Genomic DNA, 24,121 nt, shown 5'->3' on the forward strand with positions numbered 1-24,121 from the left:
GGCCTCCCAGCAATCCTCTATTCAAGTACTTGCCAGACTAAGGCCTCCTTAGCTTCAAAGAAACTATAGAGTGTTCCTTTCACCTGAGGAAACAAAGCTCTTCTATGAGAGACCCCCAGAGGGATACTGTGGAAATTTTTCTTGATTTTTCCCAATCTTTTTGACTATTTTCTCACTTATTTTGGACCTTTCTAGCAGGACCTTTCTTTTTGGACCTTTATGTGGTATCGCATAAACCTCTGGTAAATAAACCTCTGGTTTATGCGATACCACAGCATCATTAAGTCTGCTGAGCCATCCAAATGCATAGCCATTATCTTTGTTGTCTATTGTTGCATATTTTCTTGTCCCCCAACTGACCAGTATACAGAGAACATGACTTTGAGCCAGTTCATTAAACTACAAAGCCCACCTGATTCCCAAGAGTGAGAAATTCAGGAATGCAGGTAATGCCCTCAACCAGTTCCATAGGTAAAGCCAAGTTTATGCCCACAGACTATATAAAATAGTATCACACATGCTCCTTTGCACATTCACTTGGGCTTGACATTTAAAGTGCCTGGTGCTTCATGGGGGCCCACTCACCTTGGTGCAAATGTGGGTCCTAGGATCAGAGCCTAGGAACATCACAAGTCATTTGGGTTGGCTTTAAATCAATTGGACCAATTGCTCCCAATTGAGCCCCACGCCTAAGGGGGCTCATACAAAGGTAATCTATTCTAGTCTTGTCAAATAAAGTGTGTGGTTGCCCCATCAACCAGGCCACCCAAGTTCCTCTACTTGTTGGTTTTACGTATACTCCCCAGATCTTCGTGCCTTCTGTTAACCTGAAAGGGTGGATTTTTCAAGCTGGCATCCTTCTGCCTGGACTTTCTCACTTTGTGTGGTGGCAGCAAAGACCACCTTCCTGAGGTTAACCAGTAAAAGGGATGAAACAGAAAGCTGAAAGTGTGGTGCCAGTGGCGAGACCAGCAGTTTTCAACCACTGTGACACACTGTACTACAAATGGTCTGCAAGTGTGTTGCAGGGGGTTGGAGAAGGATCATCTATTAGAAGGGCCATTGGAGGATTTGAGTCCTCAGCCAGCTGCGCACCTTCTCAATTATCAAAAAACTAAGTGTACCTTGACAATTTTATCTCCTTCTCAGTGTGCCATGAGATGAAAAAGATTGAAAATGCTGCTCTACATGCTGTGTTTCTTATTGCCCTGTCTTTCCCTTACAGATATTGTGCGGGGAATTGTACCATGCAGCAAGCCTTCTTTTGTTTCTTGGCTAACACAATCAAAGGGTTGGTTAACCTTCTAGGACAATTTTAAGAACTTGAACTTCAGAACAGCTGGCAGCATGTTTGCATGTGAAACCCAAGCTTTATTTCCTTTGCAATAAGGAACTCCTTGAGTTACCATTCCATGTCAGAGTCAGTTGCCAATTCACAAAATTGGAACACTCACATTCTACCATACACGATTGTTACATGTCCATAATTTTGCAGATTAGGCACGCATGCATGTTGCATGGTGGTGAGCCTGCATATGAAGAACACGTCCCAGGTCAAGGGAACACAAAGAACACTAGTCTAAGCATTTGTGGCCAAAATCCAACAAAAGCTAGTCACACTTAAGTCCAATTGAATCGTGATTAAACGTATCTAATCTCTGTACATAACATCCCAATCCTATTGGTGTGTTATGCCAGTGGAACACACATTCCACTGGCATAGCACACTTTGTGGCTGTTGCAAACACAACAGTCTGTGCCAGCCACTGTTGCAAGCACAAAGATGTACTGAGGATGCCTGCCAATGCAGGTAAGCCTGTGCAAGGGAGGGAGTGGAACAGGGCAGGGGCCGAGCTAAAGAAAGAGATGGTGGTAGTAGAGTGCGCAGATCAGGCCTGAGAAGGGGGCAGTTTGGTGGCAGTGGCACCCACTGAATCCTAACCCTCTTCCTGGGCCTAATCTGCTTTCATAGGTAATGTAGGCTCATGCTGACTATTTTTTATCTGACTGCTGTTTTTATGATGTGTTAATATGTTTTTGTTTTAAATTATGTTTTTAATCTATTTTAACCTGTTGTAAGCTGCCTTGAGTCCCTTCGGGGAGAAAGGCGGGGTAAAAATAAAGTTATTTATTATTATTATTATGCCAGTGATACCATTAGCACAGGTCCAAGTTGACCCACAGTGTCAGTGGGGACTTACCGTGGGGAAAAGAAACAAATATCCCCTTCACCAAAACTCCCAAAGAAACACCAAACACCCTTCACCAAAACACCAAAGAAACAAATATTCCCCTTCACCAAAACTCCCCTGCAGGATACAGTGGGCAGCACACGGGCACCACTCCATCACCATGAAGGAAGATATGGTGGACTGGACTGTAAGAGTATCTAAGCACCTGAAGTCTTCCATTGCAGTTCTTGTCATTTGCTTTGTTTTGTTGCTGTTGGTCTTTCATTGTCCCTGGGATGCTTTTCATGTATTTACAGTATTAATAAATGCAGAAACAAAGAGTGAGAGAAACAAATTCAGTTCCATGGTGTCCTACTATCAAGCAGCTGAACAAGGTCGACAGCAGTAATCAGCACTCTAGTTGAATCCTCCTTTTTAAAAAATAAAGTTCATTAGTGGTCATTTTGTGGCCCTTTAAATAATTGTTTTGATTGGAATCCCTCATCTCAACTTCCCTTTACAGACCCATCTTTAGATGCATATTCATCCTTAGACTCCTGGTTTGTCTTCTGTCTTGTCAATCCAAAAACTGATTTCCTGATAAATACAGGGGGCAACTGGTTTTAAATCACATCATTTCATTATTATAACATGTACTGAAAGAAAATGTTTCTTAACAGTAAGGTACCATACCTGCTTCTTGCTTGGGAGTCTAACTATTCTATGCAAATCAAACACTCCACCTAGTGGTAACCTGGAGCAAATGAGAAAAATCAGTCTTCAGAGCTTGTCATTTCACAGGACTTGCTTAAAAAAACAAAACCATCTTTTAGAGTCAAGTACTGTTTCAACATTTGTTGCCAAGTACAAAGATCTCTTCTACGAGCTTGAGATAGTAACTATTCTTCCTCATCTTCCTTTTCCCCATACAAATCTTTTTTTAAAAAGGCAGAATAGTTTAAAACTAGAAATGATGTATATTATAGATAAGACATAGAAGTACATTATCTTGTTTATTCAAAACTTCCATATGAAACCCAGATATTTCAGTGTTCAGGATTGATTGCACATCAAGAATGAAGACATTAAACCACAAAATCCTGGCTTAATGTCATAGTCAAATCTACTCCAAGCATTTGACAAGAGCAGCCTCAGCTTATGGATGTTCCTCTTCAAGAAAGTGAAAACTATATTAAAGTTTTGTTATGCAAAAAAAGTTGCATTCTATGTTTTACTGAAGGGAAATGAAAAAATAAGGAAAATAGGCACAGAAAAAAAGAGCATGAAAGGCTGCTCTCTGCAATGCATGGAGCATGTTGTACGTTAGTACAATGCAGTGCTTTAAAACAAAGCTATGACAGTGGCTGCCAAATGATGTCCTCACTGTCTCATACCAAGAAAGTCAGAAGTTGGTACATTCTCATTCTACTACATTAAATGTACTACACCACAGTACAGTACTACCATTTTCAAGTTAGAATTACTTAATTCTTAGAATTACTCATGATTTCCTCACAGCTTAATTTTATATGGCGGAATTTGAGTGGCAATGATTCAACAGCAAGTTGTTCTGGAACAAATTTTATTTGTGAATATTTGAGAAGCTTTTTACAATTTGCTACTATATAGAATCATACATTGGTCTGTGAATTGCTGAAAGTAAAGAAAAACAAAGATGTCAGTTTGGGGGAAAGCACTGCATTCAGAGCATCAGACATTATTTTGGTGAATCTTGTTCAGATAATACAATTAATTCAAAATTCACAGCACATATTATAATCATTCACCTGGTTTCAGTTTAAAATAGAGCATATAAAAAGAAGGCAGCATATACTTATTGCTACAAATATCCTTAAAACCCAAACACTGCTGTACTAAATATCACTACCATTTGTCCATATCAGATGCTATTTGTCAGATGGCCATCTTTATGAGAGACTCTTCTAAAAGGTTGTGTCAACAACACTGTAGTCCATTTGATACTACACTGGTACATTTAAAAGTACAGATAGGATTGATGTCCATGGCTCCATTGAACAACAGCACATTCTAATCAAATGTTTTTGTATAGACAAGAAAGCTGCCTTGCATATCCTTCATTCTACGTGCACACAGGCCTCTTCCTCATGCATGTGAACAAGCACTTTGTGCTCATATCAGATTTTAATTTTGTTCTACTGAATCACATTTTTTCCTGCTCTGGTAGTGAGTCACTACAACTGGATCATGTGTCTTGCTTGGGACAGGCAAGCACAATTTGATGTGTGCCTGATTGAAACAAACTATGGTTAAAAACCATATACAAGCAGCAGAATATAGTGTAGTGTGCTGAATGAACTACTACTGTATACTACGAGTACTTTGGACTAGTTGATGGATGCCACTTCTGAATCATCTCCCATATAGAAAACACCTGTGAAACAGAAATCTAGTTCTATAGGAGGGCAGGTTCTAGTCCAGTACTTTGCCTGCTGTAATAGTTTTCTGTTTGAATCAAGTGATCCCCTGCTGCAGCCTGAAGTGGTGCTATTCATTTATGTACCATAAATACTACTACATTCTGCTGCAGAAACAGGCAAGATCCAAAAGTTACACAAATGTATGTGTATTGAAACCTTTTTAAAGGAGAAACGGTCCCTTTTAAAGGAGGGAACAATTCATAGTGGAGATGAAGGAAGGCATTCTTAAGCTTTTCCTCCCCAAACCAACCTGTGACTTTGGAGGATTCCAACATACATTTAAATCCCTTTCAGGAAATGAGCACTATGTTCACCTCAATGAGAATGAGCTCTGTTCCCAAATACACTTCTTCAGGACATTATAAAGCATGTTAAAGCAAAACCGAATTGCAGAGACTCACAACAGGAAGAGAAGTATGGATTCAAATGCCCATTAAGAATGTAAATAGACTGATGATTCTAATCAATATTGGTGATTACTATTACAGAACTAGAGTGACTAGTTCATTCATCCACTATTACAGTGGCTTTCAAAGTGTTTCTAGGAAAGCTGGGGTTCAATGGAAACTTACTAGGAGTTTCTCAGGAAGAAAACTGGTCATGGTGTATAAGCTTCCCTTGAAAAACTGTTCACTTGACATTACCCATCTTCTTTGCAATGTATGTTCTGGGATGCTCACTGCATGGAGCAACAGGGAGGTCAAATCTTAAAATGCCCGTTAAGAGTTCTGCACAGCATATAAAGCAGGGGTGGCTAAACTTGCTTAATGTAAGAGTCACATACAGATGTTTGAGAATCACAAGAGAAGATGCTTGAGAGCTGTAATATCTAAGAAGCATTTAAATTCTTAAATATACTTACTCACTATGAACATTAAACTAGTGTTTTAATCCAGTGGACTCTCAGTTTATTCCTGGCAAATAATTATAAAGCTTAAAACTTTCTTATTTGTCTTTTATATTAATTGTGATGTGAAATGGAGCTCAGCCAACAGATTTCTGAGAGCTGCATGTTATATGTCAAAGAGCCGCATGTGGTTTGTGAGCCATGGTTTGGCAACCCTTGATGTAGAGCTTACTGAGGACAAACAGATGAAGGTTTAACTGATAGTACTCAATTTGAAATCTACTGCTCTAGAATAAGCTTGCAAAATCATTTGTATGCACTCAAAAAAGAAATGTATAACTTTTTTTCAAAAACAAAAATCTAAATTACAGCATTTTTCAAGTTCTGTTGAAGTTTTTCCTTGATTTGTTTTATACTAATTTCCATTACACTTTATATTCATGCACAATTATATCACTCCTGCAGTTACTTGTGGTCACACAGTTATTTGTACTTTTGAAAAGCACCAGTGAAGTATAAAAAGATTCACCTGTGCAAAACCAATTGCAATTCCTTATTTAAATTAAAAGACAAAATAAAATCACTAACAATACTATTATCAAGTGTGAGATAATTCATAAATAGGAAGAACCACTCATTGTTGGAAACACATTCAGTCACATAACAGTTGATAAAGCAAAGAAAAAAATATATACTGGTAGAGAACACTAAACAAGCATATCTTTTTGATTATCAAAATCCTGTCCAATGGGTGTTTGAAGCAAAAGAAATAATGATCCCAGACCTCTCAATAGCCAACCCCAATTTTTCCATGAATAGTTGTGCAAATGCGCTTAAGATATTTCTTCCTTCCAATTATCAGTTTATTTAAAAGTTATTTCTGCCACTATCACTGCACTAAATAAGATCGCATATTTTAACAAAAATATTTTTTTACACATTGTTCAAACCATATCTAGAATATCAACTGAGTCAAACTGTGCTCCAAGTTACACAATTTTAGGGAAAAGAATCTATCATTAAAATATTCCCCTTTCCTATCCTTAACAAATATACTTTAAGTCACTGAATAAACAAACATTCCACTTAAATTGGACAAAAGTGTTAGAGAATAATTATCATGCAACTAAAGATCTTTGTAACATAATAGTTCCTCCCAAATATACACACATCAGATTTCATGTCTATTGTCTTAACCCTTTAGGTAGCACAAATATTCAAGGCCTACATTACATGTAAATATGCAAACATCTACAATTGGAGCCTACCTAATCTGACATTTCAATCAGAAAGATGCTGGTCATAAACTATAATCCTTATTACTCCCAGATCCTCACTTTCTGAGAAAACAGTCACTCCACCCATGCATAGACCCTTGCAGTTCCTTCATGCTGAATGGTTCCCTTCTCAGCAGCCTCAAGTGTGTGTATGCACATACAGAGGGGTCTCAAAATGTGAATTCAACTGGACTTAACTTCTGAATTGTGTTCTTAATATGGGGGGGGGGGGGGGTGGCAGGGGCTATCATAGATTTGTTGCTTTACTAGCTATGGATAAGAAAATGGCAAGCTTTGTTTCAAGTTTTACTTACAGAAGCTGCCTAATAGATTACGCATCTCATTTGATCTTTTAAAAAGACACACACACACACACAAATTTGTATACATAACTTATCTATATTTGGTCCAAAACTAAAAAGACAAGAAGAAATTGAACATGGGCCCTTTTACTTGTACAGTACAGTATTTACAATTTCAGCTTTTGGGATTCTAAAAATAACATGGCTTTTGGTAATAGAAAAAGAAAGTACTGATGCCTGTGAAAAACTATACAACAGAAGGAGGACAGCCAGGTACTTCCTTCTATTAGCTAATTTAGCATTTGATTACCATCTGTGCTCTGCAATTAGTGTTTTTCATTAATGACAGTTCAATCTATCTTAATGACAAGCTACTTATTTCTTTATTTTAAACTATATTTTCAAATAATTAACCAGTTTTCAAGACAGAAGTTTTTAAAAAGGCATATTTTATCACCTTTACAGAAATGGACAATATAGTAGCAGCTCTTAAAGCACGATTCAAGCATGTTTGAAAATAACGTTGAAACCAAGAACTAGCCTTCTTTATCAAAGATGGTCACAACTTTATTAAAAACCTGCAAGGAAAAAAAATTATGTTACACACAGCAATCATACATAACTATAAGAATATGTCACATACTCTGCAAATTGAGAAATGTTCAGAGACAGCAAAAAGCTATACCAAGGATGAAAATGTTCATCCCTTTCAAGTGTAATGTTCATTAGGACGACTCAGGGCACACACAGAGGTGGATTGGTATAGCACCCTAAGGGCCCAATCCTATTCAACTCTCCAATGCCAATTCAGTCACAATGCAGCCCTAAGGCAGGCTTCCTTGACTGCCCCTACATGCAGTGAGCACTGCAGCACAGCCCCTGTTGGCACAGTCACATCAACACCAGGAAGGTGAATAGGATTGGGCCCTCAGTCAACTATGGATAAAGAAAGAAGTAACATTATTAGAGCAATGGGAATGGCATGGATGCTTTCACTACATTCAACTAGTGAGTAGAACGTGGCTGTGGAAGGTACTGACTAACTGCTGCCTGTGAGATTTTGACAGCAGTTTCACTTAAAAAAATTTCTATTGTTAATTAGAGGTCAGACATGCATATCAAGAAAAGTGTACTGTGGCACATGATCTTTTCTACAGGCCTCAAACAGGCCACCTGCATTTAAAAAACAACCAGAATTCGGAATCCATTTTTGATTTTCTGGAGAACCTGGACTCACACTATAGCCAAGGAACCCACAGTGTGTTCTCTTTTTATATTATGCCTTTCTTCACCCAGTCATTTGTTCCCTTGGTATTACATTGCTCATTATACCGATAAGACAGGGTGACCAGATGTAATGGAGGACAGAATGCCTACACCTTTAATAGGCATGAACTGGGAATGCCTATACCTTTAATAGGCATGAACAGTGCATGCAAGAGGGAATTTTGGCAGTTGCAGCTCAACATGGAAGGGTTTAAAAAGCTGCACCTGCTAAAATTCCCTCCTCTATACCATGTTTAAAGGTAGAGGCACTGTGTCCTCCATTGCATCCTGCCACCCTTTGATATGAGAACAGAACTATCTAATTCTTGTATGTACAACAACATAATTATGAGAATCCAGGAAAATTTTCAATTATACAAACATGTTATAGTTTGATCCTCTTTTGAATTGTAGTACTAGACTGCAAGTAGAGGCTTCTGTCACCACTGGTTATGAAATTTTTTGTTATACAAGAGGGTAAACATGCCTTAGTATGGGGTGCAATGAATTGTCAAGTGGGCATGACCCCAAAGGGCATGACCCCTTTCCTGACCTGAAAAGCCCTCTTCCACAGCACATGCATGCCACATAAAGACTTTAACTCTAGTCAAAAAACAAACAAAAACAAGAAGCCATTGTTTCCCATTTCATGAAAAAGTCCTGGAAAAACACATCCTCATATGCTCTGTCCCCGCTTTGTGCTTCAAAGGAGAAGATAAAGACTGATTTCATTGACACAGATCCAAGTAGCCAGGTGTAACACCAGGCTGGCAGGGGAGGGGGGGTTAGAATATGACCTAGATAGCCCAGGCTGGTCCCAACCCCCTCGGCCTGGTCTGCCCACCGGCCTGCCCTCCCCATTTCAAAACACCCCCGTTCACCCCACCCCCTTCAACCCCCCATGCCAGTCACTCTCAGCCAACACAACCTTACTTTTTGGCACTGCATGGCCTCCATGGGCCAGTGCACATTCTTACTCCAGCACAGCCAACTCAAAAGAAGGTGCGAACTTGCTTGACAGCACATTCACAACATTCCTGGGCTGCTGCAAGGGACTTGCACTGGCCAAAGATCCAGTTCAGATTGCACCCTAAAGTTAAAACTAACCATGGTGTCTGGAAATCAAGTGACACACAAAACTGTCAGTTTAAAACCAAAGTTTAGATTGAAAAAACCCACCACTCTTTAGGGATTGTTCTCATAGTGGGAAGCCATGGTCTCTTCCCTCTAGGTAGGAGATTATAGGCTATTATATATAAACTGAGCCTTTGCCTCTTATGCTGTACAACCACTGTTGACAACCGCTATTGCAGTGTCACAGGCAGGGTCAACTTCTATAAGGGTATTAGGTGCCTTAAACAGCTCATTTGTGAGCACCACAACATAAGGAAAAGGCAGGATATACAGTAAATATATTATTGATGCAGGGCCCAACCCTATCCAACTTCCCAGCACCGGTGCGGCTGCAATGCAGCCCTAAGGTAAGGGAACAAATGTTACCATACCTTGAGGAGGCCTCTGTGATTGCCTCCCAATCACAGGATGCAGTGCATGCCCCATTGGCACAGCTGTACCAGCACTGGAAAATTGGATGGGATTGGGCCTGCAGTCTTCTGCTCTAAGCAGAGTTTATGAATGGACTCTGAGAAGGTTAAGCATTTTGAAATCTTGAAATGCAAATAAGCATAAATTCCTTAAGTATTGAGATCTGTTTTAATTTCAAACACAAAATTAACTAGACTTTCCCCATATATAGTGAAGTTAATCCACTGCAGTTTGAAAAATAATGAAGAGGTGGGCTACTTGTAACATAAAAACTGCAAGAAGTCTGAAGATTGTGTGTGGGTATGGTAACTTACAGTTCACAAAAAACATTCAAAGATATTTCTCTCTTTGACACTTACTTCATCAACAGATTTGGAGGCGTCCACTTTCCTAACTTTGCCCATTCTCTCATAGAGATCTATTATGGGCTTAGTAGATTCTAGATATGTATGAATTCTAAGGAAAAGAAACATAAAAGAAAGTCATGTACTTGAAAAGCATTCAGAAGTCCACAATAATGAAACTGTGTGCACACAGTACCTCTTCTCCAAACTCTCTCTGTTGTCATCACTTCTTCCACTGCTTTTTCCTCTTTCAAGACAGCGATTAATACATATCTTCAAACAAACGAAAACATGATCAAATATGGTTACAAGTACAGACAAACTATTTTCCTTTTTTAACTCAACAGGGATAATATTTTTAAATGAAGAAACATTTTGCATTCAGAAATTGTTCTGCTTACAATTGTGTATCTGGTTAGCTGGATCAGCACGCTACTGAAGGACATATGCTATCTATCTTGCAAAATGTTTTTGAAAACTCATTGAAATCCAAGATTTTACTTATCCATATTTTAATAATCCATAAATTTACTTATTTAAACCTTTGAATTTCACTACCAGTAGAAATCTAGTGATTTATTCAAATTCAGTATTTTAAGCATAACAAATGAGCATAGTACATTGAACATAATCATTAAACAATTCCAGATTGTGTACTAAAAATGAAAACAGTAACAAGATTTTATCATTTCCTCTGTACTATTCCCTGAATAGCATATTTTTCATAGTGCAAAGAATGTAATAATTTTTCAGATGACAGAACTGGGGGGATGTCCAAATATCTGTGCTCTGAACATTTTGCCTGCAGATGTATTTCATAGAATCTTAAAATTTGCATACCACTGGGCTGCAAACCTGCAAATCACTGGTCAATCCTATAAAAGGCATAATCTCCCAGATTCTATACCCTACTTCTGTTCTGAATTCCAGGACCTTTGTATGCTCTGGGATAATTCAGCAGATAATTTTTACTGACTTCATTACTTGAGTTGGTACAAGTTTCTTCCAGAGTCTGTTGTGAATACCAGATGATTTTGCTATAATATGACCCAAGCTTCAGGAGATACACTATTCCAATTTATCTGATGATCAATTAATATATGTAAATGTACAGTAAGTTATAGAGAAACTAAAAAATGAAGCATTATCCCTCTTCACACAGAATATGAGAAAATTACAAGCATACTGATATTGCAATTACCTCATTATCACAATCAAAAAAAAGAACAAAAGCTACATCTGCTTTTCCATCCATAGTTTTGTTCCAACCCTGAAGATTGTCTTCATTTCTGGGAAATCCATCAATTAAGAATTTATTCTTCTGTGCATTGACTGCCATAGTTTCATCCATAGCCTGATGAATAACACAGAACTCAGATTTTAAAAGAGCATTACCACAAACAATATAATATAAATCAATATAAATCCCACAAAGAGTAGAAACTGCCTACTTGAACTATCATGATGTACAGAAAATACAATTTTCTCACCATCTTAAAGAAAATTGATAGAATCTTACTAATGATAAACATATTGGCCCACTTAAAAAAAACACTCAGTAGAACTGACCTGTGAGAGGAATAAGCCAGATGGACTTAAAGACTGAAAAGCCCTGCACTGCAAGGACCGAATAAAATACTTAATCTATAGTCTATACAGATCACTTTTATTAGACAGTTATGCCTAGAATTCTTTAATATAAGTTGTTCCTTACAGAGACGCAAGGTCCAGTTTACCCCTTATCTATAAAGAGAAAAATATTGATCTTTTCATAAGATAAAGACATACAACAATCTATCTGAAATGTTTGTATAAGTTGCTAAGAGTTTTAAAATCAAATTTCACTAAACTGCAGTAATGCCTTATTTTAGCTTCACATGGAAAACTGAACTCTCAAGGCAGCCTTCTCTTTACTCTTACCCTCTTTAACAAGCTGATTGTTATTTCCACAGGTACAATTTTACCATCTTTAATATAATTTTCAATCAGCTCTCCATACTGAGAGCCTGGACGCTTTCTTTCATCTCGAAGGAGGTCACCTGCAGAAAGGTGGGTGTAACCATATTTCTGAGAGAGAAGGAAAAACAATATATTTTATATTATTAGGATTCTCTAGTGAAGTTAATGTGTTCATTCTGAAAGTTCACCACAGTGTGCTATTAATAAAAGTCAAAATACACATCGCTTAAAAAGCATTTTCCTTTTAGATGCCAATGTCAAAGTTAGTGTCTATATTAGACGCTTTCATAGTAAAAAAAAATGTCATGAGAATGGATGATGGCCGGATCCCAAACGATCTCCTCTATGGAGAACTTGTGCAGGGAAAGCGCCCTACAGGTAGACCACAGCTGCAATACAAGGACATCTGCAAGAGGGATCTGAAGGCCTTAGGAGTGGACCTCAACAGGTGGGAAACCTTGGCCTCTGAGCTTGGAGGCTTGGAGGCAGGCTACGCAGCACGGCCTTTCCCAGTTTGAAGAGACACTTGGCCAACAGACTGAGGCAAAGAAGGAAGGCCCATAGCCAGGGAGACAGACCAGGGACATACTGCACTTGCTCCCAGTGCGGAAGGGACTGTGACTCCCGAATCGGCCTTTTCATCCACACTAGACACTATGCCAGAACCACCATTCAGAGCGCGATAACCATAGTCTTTCAAGACTGAAGATTGCCAACTGATACATAGTAAAGAATCTCACATTTGGAATGATTTTTAAAATTACCATTTTCTTTGCACGGAAATAGTGTCCTGGAGAAATCTATTAGCTCAGCAGTTGCCAAATATTTTAGCACCAGGACCCACTCCTTAAAACACTCTATCAGGACCTACCTAGGTTTACCAGACTTTTTAAAAAAGGAGATCTAGAAAGAAATATTTTATTTATTTATAAGTAATAATTACCAGAAAAAAGACCCTCAAACTTTATCTCTTTACACATGCTTACAAACTTCAAAAGCTCAGCTTTACAGGGAAGTTAGCCTACAAAGTGCAGCAACTGAGCTCTTTGCAGGTAATCAGAAGCTACAATATCTGATTTTTCAATAGCCTTGGGGCTTGAGGCAATTAATTATCTGATCTTTCTATCACCCTTTGGCAACCCATGAAAAATAAGGTCACAACCCACCAATAAGTCCCCGACCCACATTGAAGAGCCAACCTACACCCTCTGAATTCAACAGATTTTTTTTTAAACCAATAGAGGCTTCCAATAGGCCCTCTATGGGCCCATCTGTGAAACCCACATATGCGGATTTTGGCATCCACAGGGGTTCTGTTCCAGAACCCCCGCGGATGCTGAGGGCCAACTGTACTAGGAACAATTTTAGAAAAATACATGGTTTCCCTCACACTAAGACTGGCTGAATGTTCAAAGCAGAGTCCAAGTTGCAGGTCAGACCAGGCTGATGGAGTTGGCATCTTGTTACAAGTAGCTTTTAAGCAGGACTGCAAGCTTGTGGGGCATGGGTGAAAGGGGGCACTGATGAAGCATTATTCTATTTTACAATTTTTTTTAGTATAGTTCTATAAAGCAGGCAGCCCATAAACCTTAGTTTAAAACAGCAGTCTCCAAACTGTGGCCCACTGCATTATGAAAAAGCATGGCATTTTCAATTGTATGCTGCAGCCATCTTTTTTCACACCCAATCATCTTACAGCCTCACAGTGGGCAGCCGCTTCCAATGCGTGTCATCCCAGATACCTCTGCATGCCAATTTCCGGGGTGGGGCGGGGTAGGGAGCAGCAGTTCAGCCCTAGTTCAGTGGTTCTCAGACTATGGTCTGAGACCCAACAGTCGATCATGACCCAATATTAGTTAGTTTGCAAAACTGAGTGGGCAAATTTGACTACGTGCATCAAGGGTTAAACAAAATGCTACTTGGGAGGGGTGAACTGCTGCCCAATCACCCTTATAGCCATATCCCTTGGCATTTACAAATCAGACAGCAGCCTCTAGTACCTCTAAAAAGTTTGAGAAGCACTGTCCTAGCTGGTTGTATAATTTCCATTTGCTATGCTGGTTGGAGTTTTAAGAAACGTGGCTAGCACATAGAGGCGATGTTTCATCAACAGATGCCAAAGCATGAATATTTGGTTGTATTCCTGTCCCACCCAAAAATGAAGGTTCTGCTAAATTTATAAATGAGGAACATGCATTTCCATAAAGCCCTATATAATGTACATTGGGGGGAAGGAAACAAGGCAAAATCTCACATGCCAAGATTACTTTAAAAAATCTTAACTATGTGTTCCACAGCCTTACTACTTATATGTTAATTCTAAATAACTATAGAAGTGTATAGAAAATCAAAATTTTTCATAAGAAGCTTTGCCCTGGAATATTTCTGTCTGCAATTGAAGATTATATTTTTAACATAAATTTTCTGCAGAATATAGTGAGCAAAAGAAAAAAAGAAAACTTTACTTGGCACTCTCCTTTACATACAAGAAGAAATACAAATTTATAATCTAACCAGCAGCTCAGATAGCACACTAGCTTGACTGGTTTGTGTATTACAGCCTTAAGATCTTTAAGGTTGTAAAGAGACCACAATGCAAGGCTTGTCAACTTTTTTTTTTTGCAGGCACCACTTTTCCAAACACATATACGGTACTTCATTTGAAAACAAACTACACAGTAACATAAAAATCATGATACAAAACTGTAAACAATTATAAAAACCGCTTGAACTTTGAAGGAGCTGCAACTCTTATTAAAAAACAAAATAGCAAGAGTATTTCCAAGTACAATGGCAACTCTATATATAGTTTTCAGGTAATCCATCCAACTAATTCGGTAGGACACACTTCCGTATTATGCTTAGGGCAGATCTAAGTGTCCTAGGTCAGATACACTGTAAATACTGAGGCCAGACAAGGCAGCTTTGTCATATGTGAAAGTGTCTTATTACCCTTCCCTCACTTACTTCAAAGAAGCCCTATTAAAACCACTAACACTTTTACAACAGCAGCTAACTTACAAATTTAACATCTATGCAGATATAAAAAATAAGGAGATGCTACTCCTTATTTTTTACCATGTAAATGAACGTTCGTCCTACAAGGGAAAAAATAAACTGCTGCATTTAGGAAATGATTGTGAGAAGGGCAAAATAACTCATTTTTGACACTGGGTGGAAAGCCCTCATTCACATGGATAGCACTGGTTGGGGAAGAGAGAAATTCGGAGTGCTACATCTACATCTATTTTGCTTTTCTGGTCCTTGCAATATGCACGTCTTTCTTAGCCACACCCTGGCCATCATAATGATGATCTTTTGACTAATACAACTACTGAACCTAGCAACATAAGTTATAGTGTTTTTTAAAATTCAAGACCCGCATCTAAGTTTTAATTTTTCTTTTTTTAAAAATAACTCATGACATATACAGTCTCCAAAACACTCTTTGCAAAACTCACTTGCTATGATGCAAAAATGTATCACAAAGCATGTGTTAGAATGGAAATGCAGGTAGAAAGAAAATGTTTCAACAACCATTTTTAAAAAATTTTTTCCCAAAATACCCACGAAGTTCTAACATAAAGCCATATAAACAAACTCTTTTTTTGAACTCTTTTGTACTTAAAGAAATAAAAAAATGTAAATAAAAATAATTATCAGTTGCTCATGATCAACGGTTTACAGAGTAAAATCTGACTCATACTTCTATTCCACAGATTTTACCTTCACAGTCTCTGCCCATGGCTGTATGTCTTCTAGCCCAAATAGCATGTTTTGCTTATAAAGTTTTGGAGCATAGTCAGCATTATAACACTACACCATATAAAGCAGCATTTCTCAAACAGTGCTCCTAGGAGCCCTGGGGGTTCCTAAGACACCTTCAGGGGCTCCATGAGCGCACCATAAGTAGCCATCATCTGCTAGGCACTGCACCACTCCACAATGCGCTGGCACTCTGGGGTTCCCCAGGACTCCATATACGCAGTGGTGAGGTTCCCCGAGACTCTATTTGGGAGTGTAAAGGGCTCTGGAGGCTGAAAAGTTAAAGAATCACTGATAAAAAGTATCTTGATAAAACTAAAATGATGCCTGCATAGTACCATAAGTTTATAGGTAATAATTTTCAGCAAAATGCTTCATACTTCTAAGCTTCAGGACTCTTTTCTTAAGGCTTTAAACCCTGACTATATTCTCAACAAGGGAATCAATCTTTATGTGTTGTATGATTTCTGACTAATAGCGAGGAGACATGTCAAAGTCTCCACGCTCAGATAGAGGTAAGCAAATAAATCAGACCACATACAATCTCCATGGCAGTATTGAATGCATGGGAGAAGGGTCAAAATGTTGTTGTGATCTCCAAAACAGAAGGTTTCCAAGATCATTTTTTCCCCAGAAGATTAAAATTAGAGTAATTAAAATTTAAAAGAAGGATTAAGCATTGAGTCCCAGGGCATGCCCTCATGAGTACTGAGATTACACAGAGGGCGAGTAGCTAACACTTTTGATGGAGTAAGGCAAAACAAGCATTTACACATACAAGAAGCTGCTTTCCTAGGGAGCATTAAATTTGAATAATTTATTTAAGGAAGAGTAACTGCACTCAGCTGATAGCATTAAAATTAAAAGTTACCTACAATAAACTGAGGTGCTTGATGCCAATTCTATTATATGACAGTAAGCCCAGGTGCTCTCCAGAGGGAGCCAGGTCACAGGAGTTCGCAGGTTAGAAGCTCATACACTGAGCTAATTTTTAAATATTATAAATAGTTTTACAGTTGACTGACACCATGTAGAAGTAGAGAGGAGCTATTTACATGCTGAGGGATTAAAATGACTAAACTGTCATTTTGTTGCCAACTTCAGCGCGAAGTCCTTTTAAGGACTTAAATGGTGCTAGAAAACTTGTGTCTCATGGGACTCTTTATTTTAAATGTTATATTTGCAGTCACCATGACTACTAAGTAAAACCAATCTACCTCAGGATGAAAATACATGACTAAGGCCCCAATCCTATCCAGCTTGAGTGCCCTTTGGGGAGAAAGGCAGGATATAAGTCAAATTAATAATAATAATAATTTTACAGCACAAATGCAGGCTTGAGACAAGGCAGCAATTGTTCCCTTACCTTGAGGCCTCTATGACTGCCCCATCACAGGATGCAGCACATACCCCAGTGACATGGCTGCATTGGCTCTAGAAAGTTGGATAGGATTGAGCCCTAAATCACTCCTTGGTCTTTTCCAGCAAGGTTTCTATGACAAAAATGGTACATGTGCTTGCTTTAAATCTCCTCAATACACATTTGTTGCATTTGGATTCATGAAGGTGGTAATGCTAACCTAGTATACATCTATATCAGGGGTGCCCAAACCCCGGCCCTGAGGTCACTTACAGCCCTCAAGGCCTCTTAATGCGGCCCTCAGGGAGCCCCCAGTCTCCAATGAGCCTCTGGCCCTCAGGAGATTTGTTGGAATCTGCACTGGCCTGATGCAACTGCTCTCAGCATGAGGGCAACTGTTTGGCCTCTCAAGTGAGCTGTGGGATGAGGGCTTCCTCCACTGCTTGCTGTTTCACATCTGTGATGCAGCAGCAGCAGCAGCAGAGGAAAGGCTGGTCTTGCTTTGTCCAAGGCCTTTTATAGGCCATGAGCTATTGCAAGACCTTCATATAAATTCATCTTTAATATATTCATTTTTATAAACTTATGTAAATTTATTCAAATTTTAAATGTAAATTAATTAATTTTTTCCCCAGCTCCCCGGCACAGTGGCAGAGAGATGATGTGGCCCTCCTGCCAAAAACTTTGGACACTCCTGATCTATATGGAAGTCTAGAAACAGGAGGACCATATTTATGCTACATGTTGAAATAGCCAAGCCAGCTGGGGCTGTATGTCTCAGGCTCACTGCTAAAACCTTGAGATTTTTTGCAGGTATTGAGGATACTTTTCAAAAGATTCCTCGTCTTTTCATAGTACTGTACTACAGTTTGAAGGGGTCTTTGATTGGGAGCTAAGACAGTCAAATAGCTTTGAAACGTTTATCACAAAATGGAGACATGCCCTAAGCCATGAAAAAGTGCCAGGAGGATGTAGTGATTCTGTTGGACTTGGACCTGGAAGATCCAGGTCCAAATCCCTGCTCAGTCACGAAGCTGGCAACCTTGGGCCAGTCAGCTCAGCCACAAAACTTCCTGGGCGACCTTGGGTCAGTCACAATTTCTCAGCCTCACCAACCTCACAGAGTTGTGAGGACAAAAGGAGGGAAGGAACCACGTACACCACCCTGAGCTCCTTGAAGTATGGGGTGATATAAAAGTGTGAAAAATAAATAAAATTTCTCTCTAGGATTATTTTCTTTAACCCCTATGGCTTTTAGTGCAGGACATAAGTCTATCCACTTGGAAGCAAGTCCCACTGAGTGCAATGGGACTTCCTCTCTGGTAAATGGGCATAGGATTGCAGACTAAGGTGCAATCCTATCCACACTGACCTGGGAGCAGGGCCTGTTGATTATAATAGGACGCACTTCCAAGTAGACATGCACAGGATTGGACTCTAACAGACCACTCCTAACCAACTTTCCAACACCGATGTAGCCAGAATGCAGTCCATAATTGCGTTCCATAATAGCCACTGCCCCCTCACTACAGGATGCAGCCAACATGAGTGTATTAGCTCTGTGAGACTGGTTAGGACTCACTTCCCCAAAGACTTTTTTAAAAAATGACAAATTAGGGCTCTCATCACTCACATGAGGCACAAAAAATATGTTAATCAGCTTGATTGTGTAGCTGGTAATTGGGGAGGGGGCTCCAGATTTAAACTGGTCTAAGAGTGCAACCCTTTGCATATTTACTTGGAAGCAAGGCCACAACCCTATCCACACTTACCTGGGAGTAAGTCCCATTGACTATAATGGGACTTCTAAGCAGGCATGCATAGGCTTGGGCTCCAAGTCCCACTGATGTCAATGGGGCTTTGTCCCGGTTTGCTGACCCCTTTAATAGCACGAAATCAGTTTAAGTGGGCTGAAAAGTTCAGGTCATTTGAAGCTCGTATTCACTACAACCCCCATGGTGCTTTACGCGCAGCCTGAAGAAGCTTCCAGCCCACTCAAAGCGCACTGCTTGCTAGAAGTTGTAGTCCTACTGCGGGGGGGCGGGAAGGTGAAGGTAGACAAGATGCTGCTCTGGTCCTTACCGCCACGATGTGGGCGCACTGGGTCCCCTTGCCGGCGCCAGGCCCACCGAGAACGAAGACCACCACCGGCTTCATGAGGAGCTGCAGGCGCTGAGCAAGAGGGAGGGAAGCGGGCACCAGAGAGCAGAGCCCCCAAGCCAAGGAGCGAAGGCGAGGCGAGAAGAAGCAGCGACAGAGCATACGCCAGGCGGACACAGCCGCTCCCCACTGCTCCCGCTGAGGTGGCTGGTGAAGTGTCACCAGGAAGGGAAAGCGCTTCCGGGTTCCTGCCCGGGCACTCTCACTGATGGGGAGGGGGCGTGGCCAGAGAGGGTGGGCGGGCCTAGAGGCTCCTGCGCGCTCCCACCCACATGGCGTTTGCTTACCAGGAACGTTCCTCCTGCCCCTGGAGTCCTGAGCACGTGGTGCCTTGGAGCTGGCGCTGGGACCGAGTCACCTGCACTGGGGAGGAAAATCAAAGCTTACCGCGAAAGGCAGGGTGCGAGCCTATGGCCTGATTCAGCTGGGCTTTTCTTATGTTCTGATATTATCAGTGGCGTAGCTGGAGGGGGGACGAAGCACCCAGTCTGGGGGGACCCTCAGCGCAGTGGGCAAGCGACCCCTCCCTTGGGAGCCATTCCCAGCGGAGGGGACAAAACGGAGCCGTACGGCTCCCCCCCAAGGGAGGGGTCACTTGTTCACTGCACTGAGGCTCCCTCCCACACCGCCCCTCTCCAGCTACGCCACCCAATATTATAACCAGAACATTCATTGTTGGCAACCTTCAGTCTCGAAAGACTAGGGCAGGGGTGCTCACACTTTTTTGGCTCGAGAGCTACTTTGAAACCCAGCAAGGCCCAGAGATCTACCAGAGTTTTTTTTACAATGTTCGCGCCATCATAACATATAACATTTATGTGTACAATGTATGTTGGTGTACCTTGAGCCCCACTGAGTATAACAGGACTTACTCCTGAGTAGACATGCCTAGGATTAGGCTGTGAGGCTGCAATCCTAGCTGCACTTACCTGGGAGTAAGCCCCATTGAGTACAATGGGCCTTACTCCCAGCGTTTCCTCCCAGAGGCACCTGAAGGGGGGGGTCGGCACTCCGCGATCTACTCATTTTGCTTCGCGATCTACTGGTAGATCACGATCCACCTATTGAGCACCCCTGGACTAGGGTATCGAGCTCTGAATGGTGGCTCTGGCACAGCATCTAGTGTGGCTGAAAAGGCTGATTCAGGAGTGACAATCCTTTCCATGCTGGGAGCAAGTATAGTGTGTCCCTGGTCTGTCTCCCTGGCTATGGGCCTTCCTTCTTTGCCTCAGTCTGTTGAAGTGTCTCTTCAAACTGGGAAAGGCTGTGCTGCACAGCCTGCCTCCAAGCAGAATGCTCAGAGGCCAAGGTTTCCCATCTGTTGAGGTTCATTCCTAAGGCTTTCAGATCCCTCTTGCAGATATAACCTGAACACAGTGTGTGTAATTAATCCATGGAACTCCTTGCCACAGGATGTCCTGATGGCATCTGGCCTGGATGCCTTTAAAAGGGAATTGGACAGATTTCTGGAGCAAAGGCCCATCACAGGTTACAAGCCATGATGGGTATGTGCAACCTCCTGATTTTAGACTACCCCTCAGAATGCCAGATACAAGGGATGGCACCAGGGTGCAGGTCTCTTGTTGTCTTGTGTGCTCCCTGAGGCATCTGGTGGGCCACTGTGGGACACAGGAAACTGGACAAGGTGGGCTTTTGGCCTGATCCAGCAGGGCTCTTCTTATGTTCTTTCTGAGCACTGTTCTCAGTTACATTCGGTTTCTACATTTTGAACAGCAATCAACTGAACATTTTCTGATGCTGCGCGTTCCTTTCACCTTGGTCCCAATAAATACCAGGGTGACCCCTCCAAGGCTGCAACTTATGACTGGAAAATTCAGAATAATCCTAAAGTTAACACATTTTTGTCAGGCCCACAAGTGTACACATTTGGTTCCTGTTGTATATGTGCAACATTGGCCAGAAATGGCTTTTAAGGGAGATTCAGCCCCATTGAAATAGGTTTGCAACACAATCTTATGTACATTTACTGAGAAGTAAATCCCACAGTGTTCAATGGCGCATACTTGATGGTAAGTGTTTAGTACTGGAGGAGCATGAGAGCCCAATCCTATGTCTCTCTACTCAGAAGTAAGTTCCATTAGCGACAGTGGAGCTTACTCCCAGGGAAGTGTGGATAGTGTGAAAGTGTGGATATTCTCACTTACCTGGGCATAAGCCAAATTGATTATAATGCGATTTACTTCTGAGTGGTCAGGGATAGGATTGGGCTCTAAATCTGCATCTCTGGGCTGTGCAGTACTGTACATCTGGAATGTCCCACTGAAGTTAGTGGATGTACTCCGCATAAGATTGGGCATATATTTAAATGTGTCTAAAAGCCCAAGCTTATGCATGTCTAGGACTGTGTTGTTAGGACACAGTCCTAACACAGTCCTGGAACGTGCTGGAATCCCTAGCATGTATGCACTGCTGAAACAGAGACGCCTGCGTTGGCTCGGTCATGTCGTGAGAATGGATGATGGCCAGATCCCAAAGGATCTCCTCTATGGAGAACTCGTGCAAGGAAAGCACCCTACAGGTAGACCACAGCTGCGATACAAGGACATCTGCAAGAGGGATCTGAAGGCCTTAGGAGTGGACCTCAACAAGTGGGAAACCCTGGCCTCTGAGCGGCCCGCTTGAAGGCAGGCTGTGCAGCATGGCCTTTCCCAGTTTGAAGAGACACTTGGCCAACAGTCTGAGGCAAAGAATGAAGGCCCATAGCCAGGGATACAGACCAGGGACAGACTGCACTTGCTCCTGGTGTGGAAGGGATTGTCACTCTTGGATTGGCCTTTTCAGCCACTAGACGCTGTTCCAGAACCACTATTCAGAGCGCGATACCATAGTCTTTCGAGATCGAAGGTTGCCAATATACAATATATGCATGTCTACTCAGAAGTAAATTCCATTGTAGTCCATGGGGCTTATTCCTGGGTAAGTGTGGATAGGATTGGAGGGAGCCTTAGAGCCCAATCCTACGCATGTCTACTCAGAAGTAAGTCCCATTATAGTCCATGGGGCTTTCTCCTGGGTAAGTGCGGATAGGATTGCAGCCTATACACAGTTTCCTGGGAGTAAAACCCATTAATCACAATGGGAACTTTTGAGTAAACATGCATAGGATTGTGCTGTAATAGCCTTATGTGACACATACTGTAATTAAGTAAAGCATGTTCAGGATTAGGACTTCAGTGCGTTGCCAAACGTTTACCTGTATGTCACTATGGCAACAGACCTGGTCCCTGGCAGGTGGTTAGTCTTTCTGCGCATGCGCAGCCGCTCCCTCGCTGCGACCGTTGGAAGCGAGTCGGATTTTTTAAATATCCCTCCCATCAGAGGTCGGCGCGCGCGCAGAAGCTGCTATGCTGTCAGGGGCCCGCCGATTGGTTGACGGAAGATCTGACGCGTAGGTTCGGCGTCGCTGATTGGCGCAACGTGAAGGATTAAAGGCAGGCGGCGGGTAGAGGGAACGGCTCGTAACGAGCCGTGATTGGCTGGGTGGTGCTGGCTGCTGAGGGGAGCGCTCATTGGCTCGTCGTGCCGCCGTTGGAGGCGCCACAGCAGGGAGAGGTAGGCAGGTAGCGTCTTGTCGGCGCCCGAGTGCGAGGAGCGCTTGTACGATACATGGAAGCGCGGCCGGGGAGGTGAGTCGGAGGCCGGCGACGACCCCCCGCTTGTCTGAGCTTTGTGCCGCCCGGGCTTGGAGCCTGCCAGGTAGACCTGGGCTCCCTCTCTGAGTCTGCCCACTGGAGCCGCCTCTTCCAGGGGGGTAGACCTGGGCTGCCAGTTGAAGTGGCTGCGGTGGCGTAGCTGGAGGGGGGCTGCAGCGCCCAGTCTGGCGGGGAGTCTCAGCGCGGTGGGCAAGCGGACCCTTCCTTCGGAGCTCCCGGGTAAGTTGAAGTGGCTGCAGCGGCGTAGCTGGAGGAGGGGCGGGCTGTACAGCTCCTCTTTGCCCCACCCCCCGCTGGGAATGGCTCCGAAGGGAGGGGCCGCTTGCCCACTGCCCTGAGTCTCCCGCCCAGACTGGCTGCCTCGCCCCCTTCCAGCTATGCCACCGCTGCAGAGGTAGACCTGGTGTCCCACCTGGACTTGGAACCAGGCTCTGTCTGCGATGAGCTCCCTTTCTGCCCCTTCCAAGCAGGTAGACCTGGGCTGGTATGAATTTGACTGCGGTACATGCATTTGGCAAAAAATACAACACAGAAAAAGCAATAGTTTCGATACTGAAGGTGATTCCGCTACTAAATACATGCCTGAATGTAAGCTTGAGATCAAAGAATGAACTTTTAAAGTATATTAGAAGTGACCTGCTCTCATATACGTATTTATATCAGATAAGTATGAATTGTTTAACTGTATGGTATATTTAACTAAATTTCTTTTATGTTCTAATTTTTTTCTTAGGGTGAAGTGTTCCCATTTGACACCTTCAGCCTCATGGAACTAATTTCCCTGGTATCTCAAAATCAAAGGTATCATTGTAGAAATGTTGTGCAATTTTGATATGGAAATGATTTATAGTCAGATAAAAAGTACAGTTGGGAGTATTTATCACCAGTACAGTCAGACTTAAGTGCACCTAACTCTTTTTAGGTTTGGGTTGCAAGATGTACTCTGGCATCAGTTTCTTTTTGTTATGGTGCATTTGCATCTGTTCATTTCA

At 41.8% G+C, this 24,121-nt stretch overlaps 2 protein-coding genes across 3 annotated transcripts in view; one reads left to right on the plus strand and one right to left on the minus strand.

Moving 5' to 3' along the window:
- Positions 1 to 3,736: 3,736 nt before the first annotated feature.
- CMPK1 (cytidine/uridine monophosphate kinase 1) lies at positions 3,737 to 19,637 on the minus strand. Of its 2 annotated transcripts, XR_010794402.1 has the most exons (7): positions 19,378 to 19,637; positions 12,132 to 12,278; positions 11,413 to 11,565; positions 10,408 to 10,484; positions 10,227 to 10,323; positions 7,514 to 7,634; positions 3,737 to 3,824 (listed from the first exon to the last, which is right to left on the minus strand). XR_010794402.1 is itself a non-coding variant. In XM_066626137.1 (6 exons), exons 1-6 carry the CDS (start codon positions 19,555 to 19,557, stop codon positions 7,593 to 7,595), a joined length of 696 nt encoding a protein of 231 aa, XP_066482234.1. In that variant the 5' UTR covers positions 19,558 to 19,637; the 3' UTR covers positions 7,134 to 7,592. The 2 variants fall into 2 exon arrangements, 1 of the variants encoding a protein (XP_066482234.1); XM_066626137.1 differs by lacking the exon at positions 3,737 to 3,824 and having other exon boundaries at positions 7,134 to 7,634.
- A 4,258-nt stretch (positions 19,638 to 23,895) lies between these two features.
- Positions 23,896 to 24,121, plus strand: part of STIL (STIL centriolar assembly protein) — a 28,009-nt gene continuing 27,783 nt past the window's right edge. The window contains exon 1 of the mRNA XM_066625070.1: positions 23,896 to 23,930. Within this exon, the coding sequence (XP_066481167.1) occupies positions 23,896 to 23,930 (35 nt within the window). The remainder of the gene's footprint in view (positions 23,931 to 24,121) is intronic.

Source organism: Tiliqua scincoides, chromosome 4 (assembly GCF_035046505.1).
Source record: "Tiliqua scincoides isolate rTilSci1 chromosome 4, rTilSci1.hap2, whole genome shotgun sequence".
NCBI lineage: Eukaryota > Metazoa > Chordata > Lepidosauria > Squamata > Scincidae > Tiliqua > Tiliqua scincoides.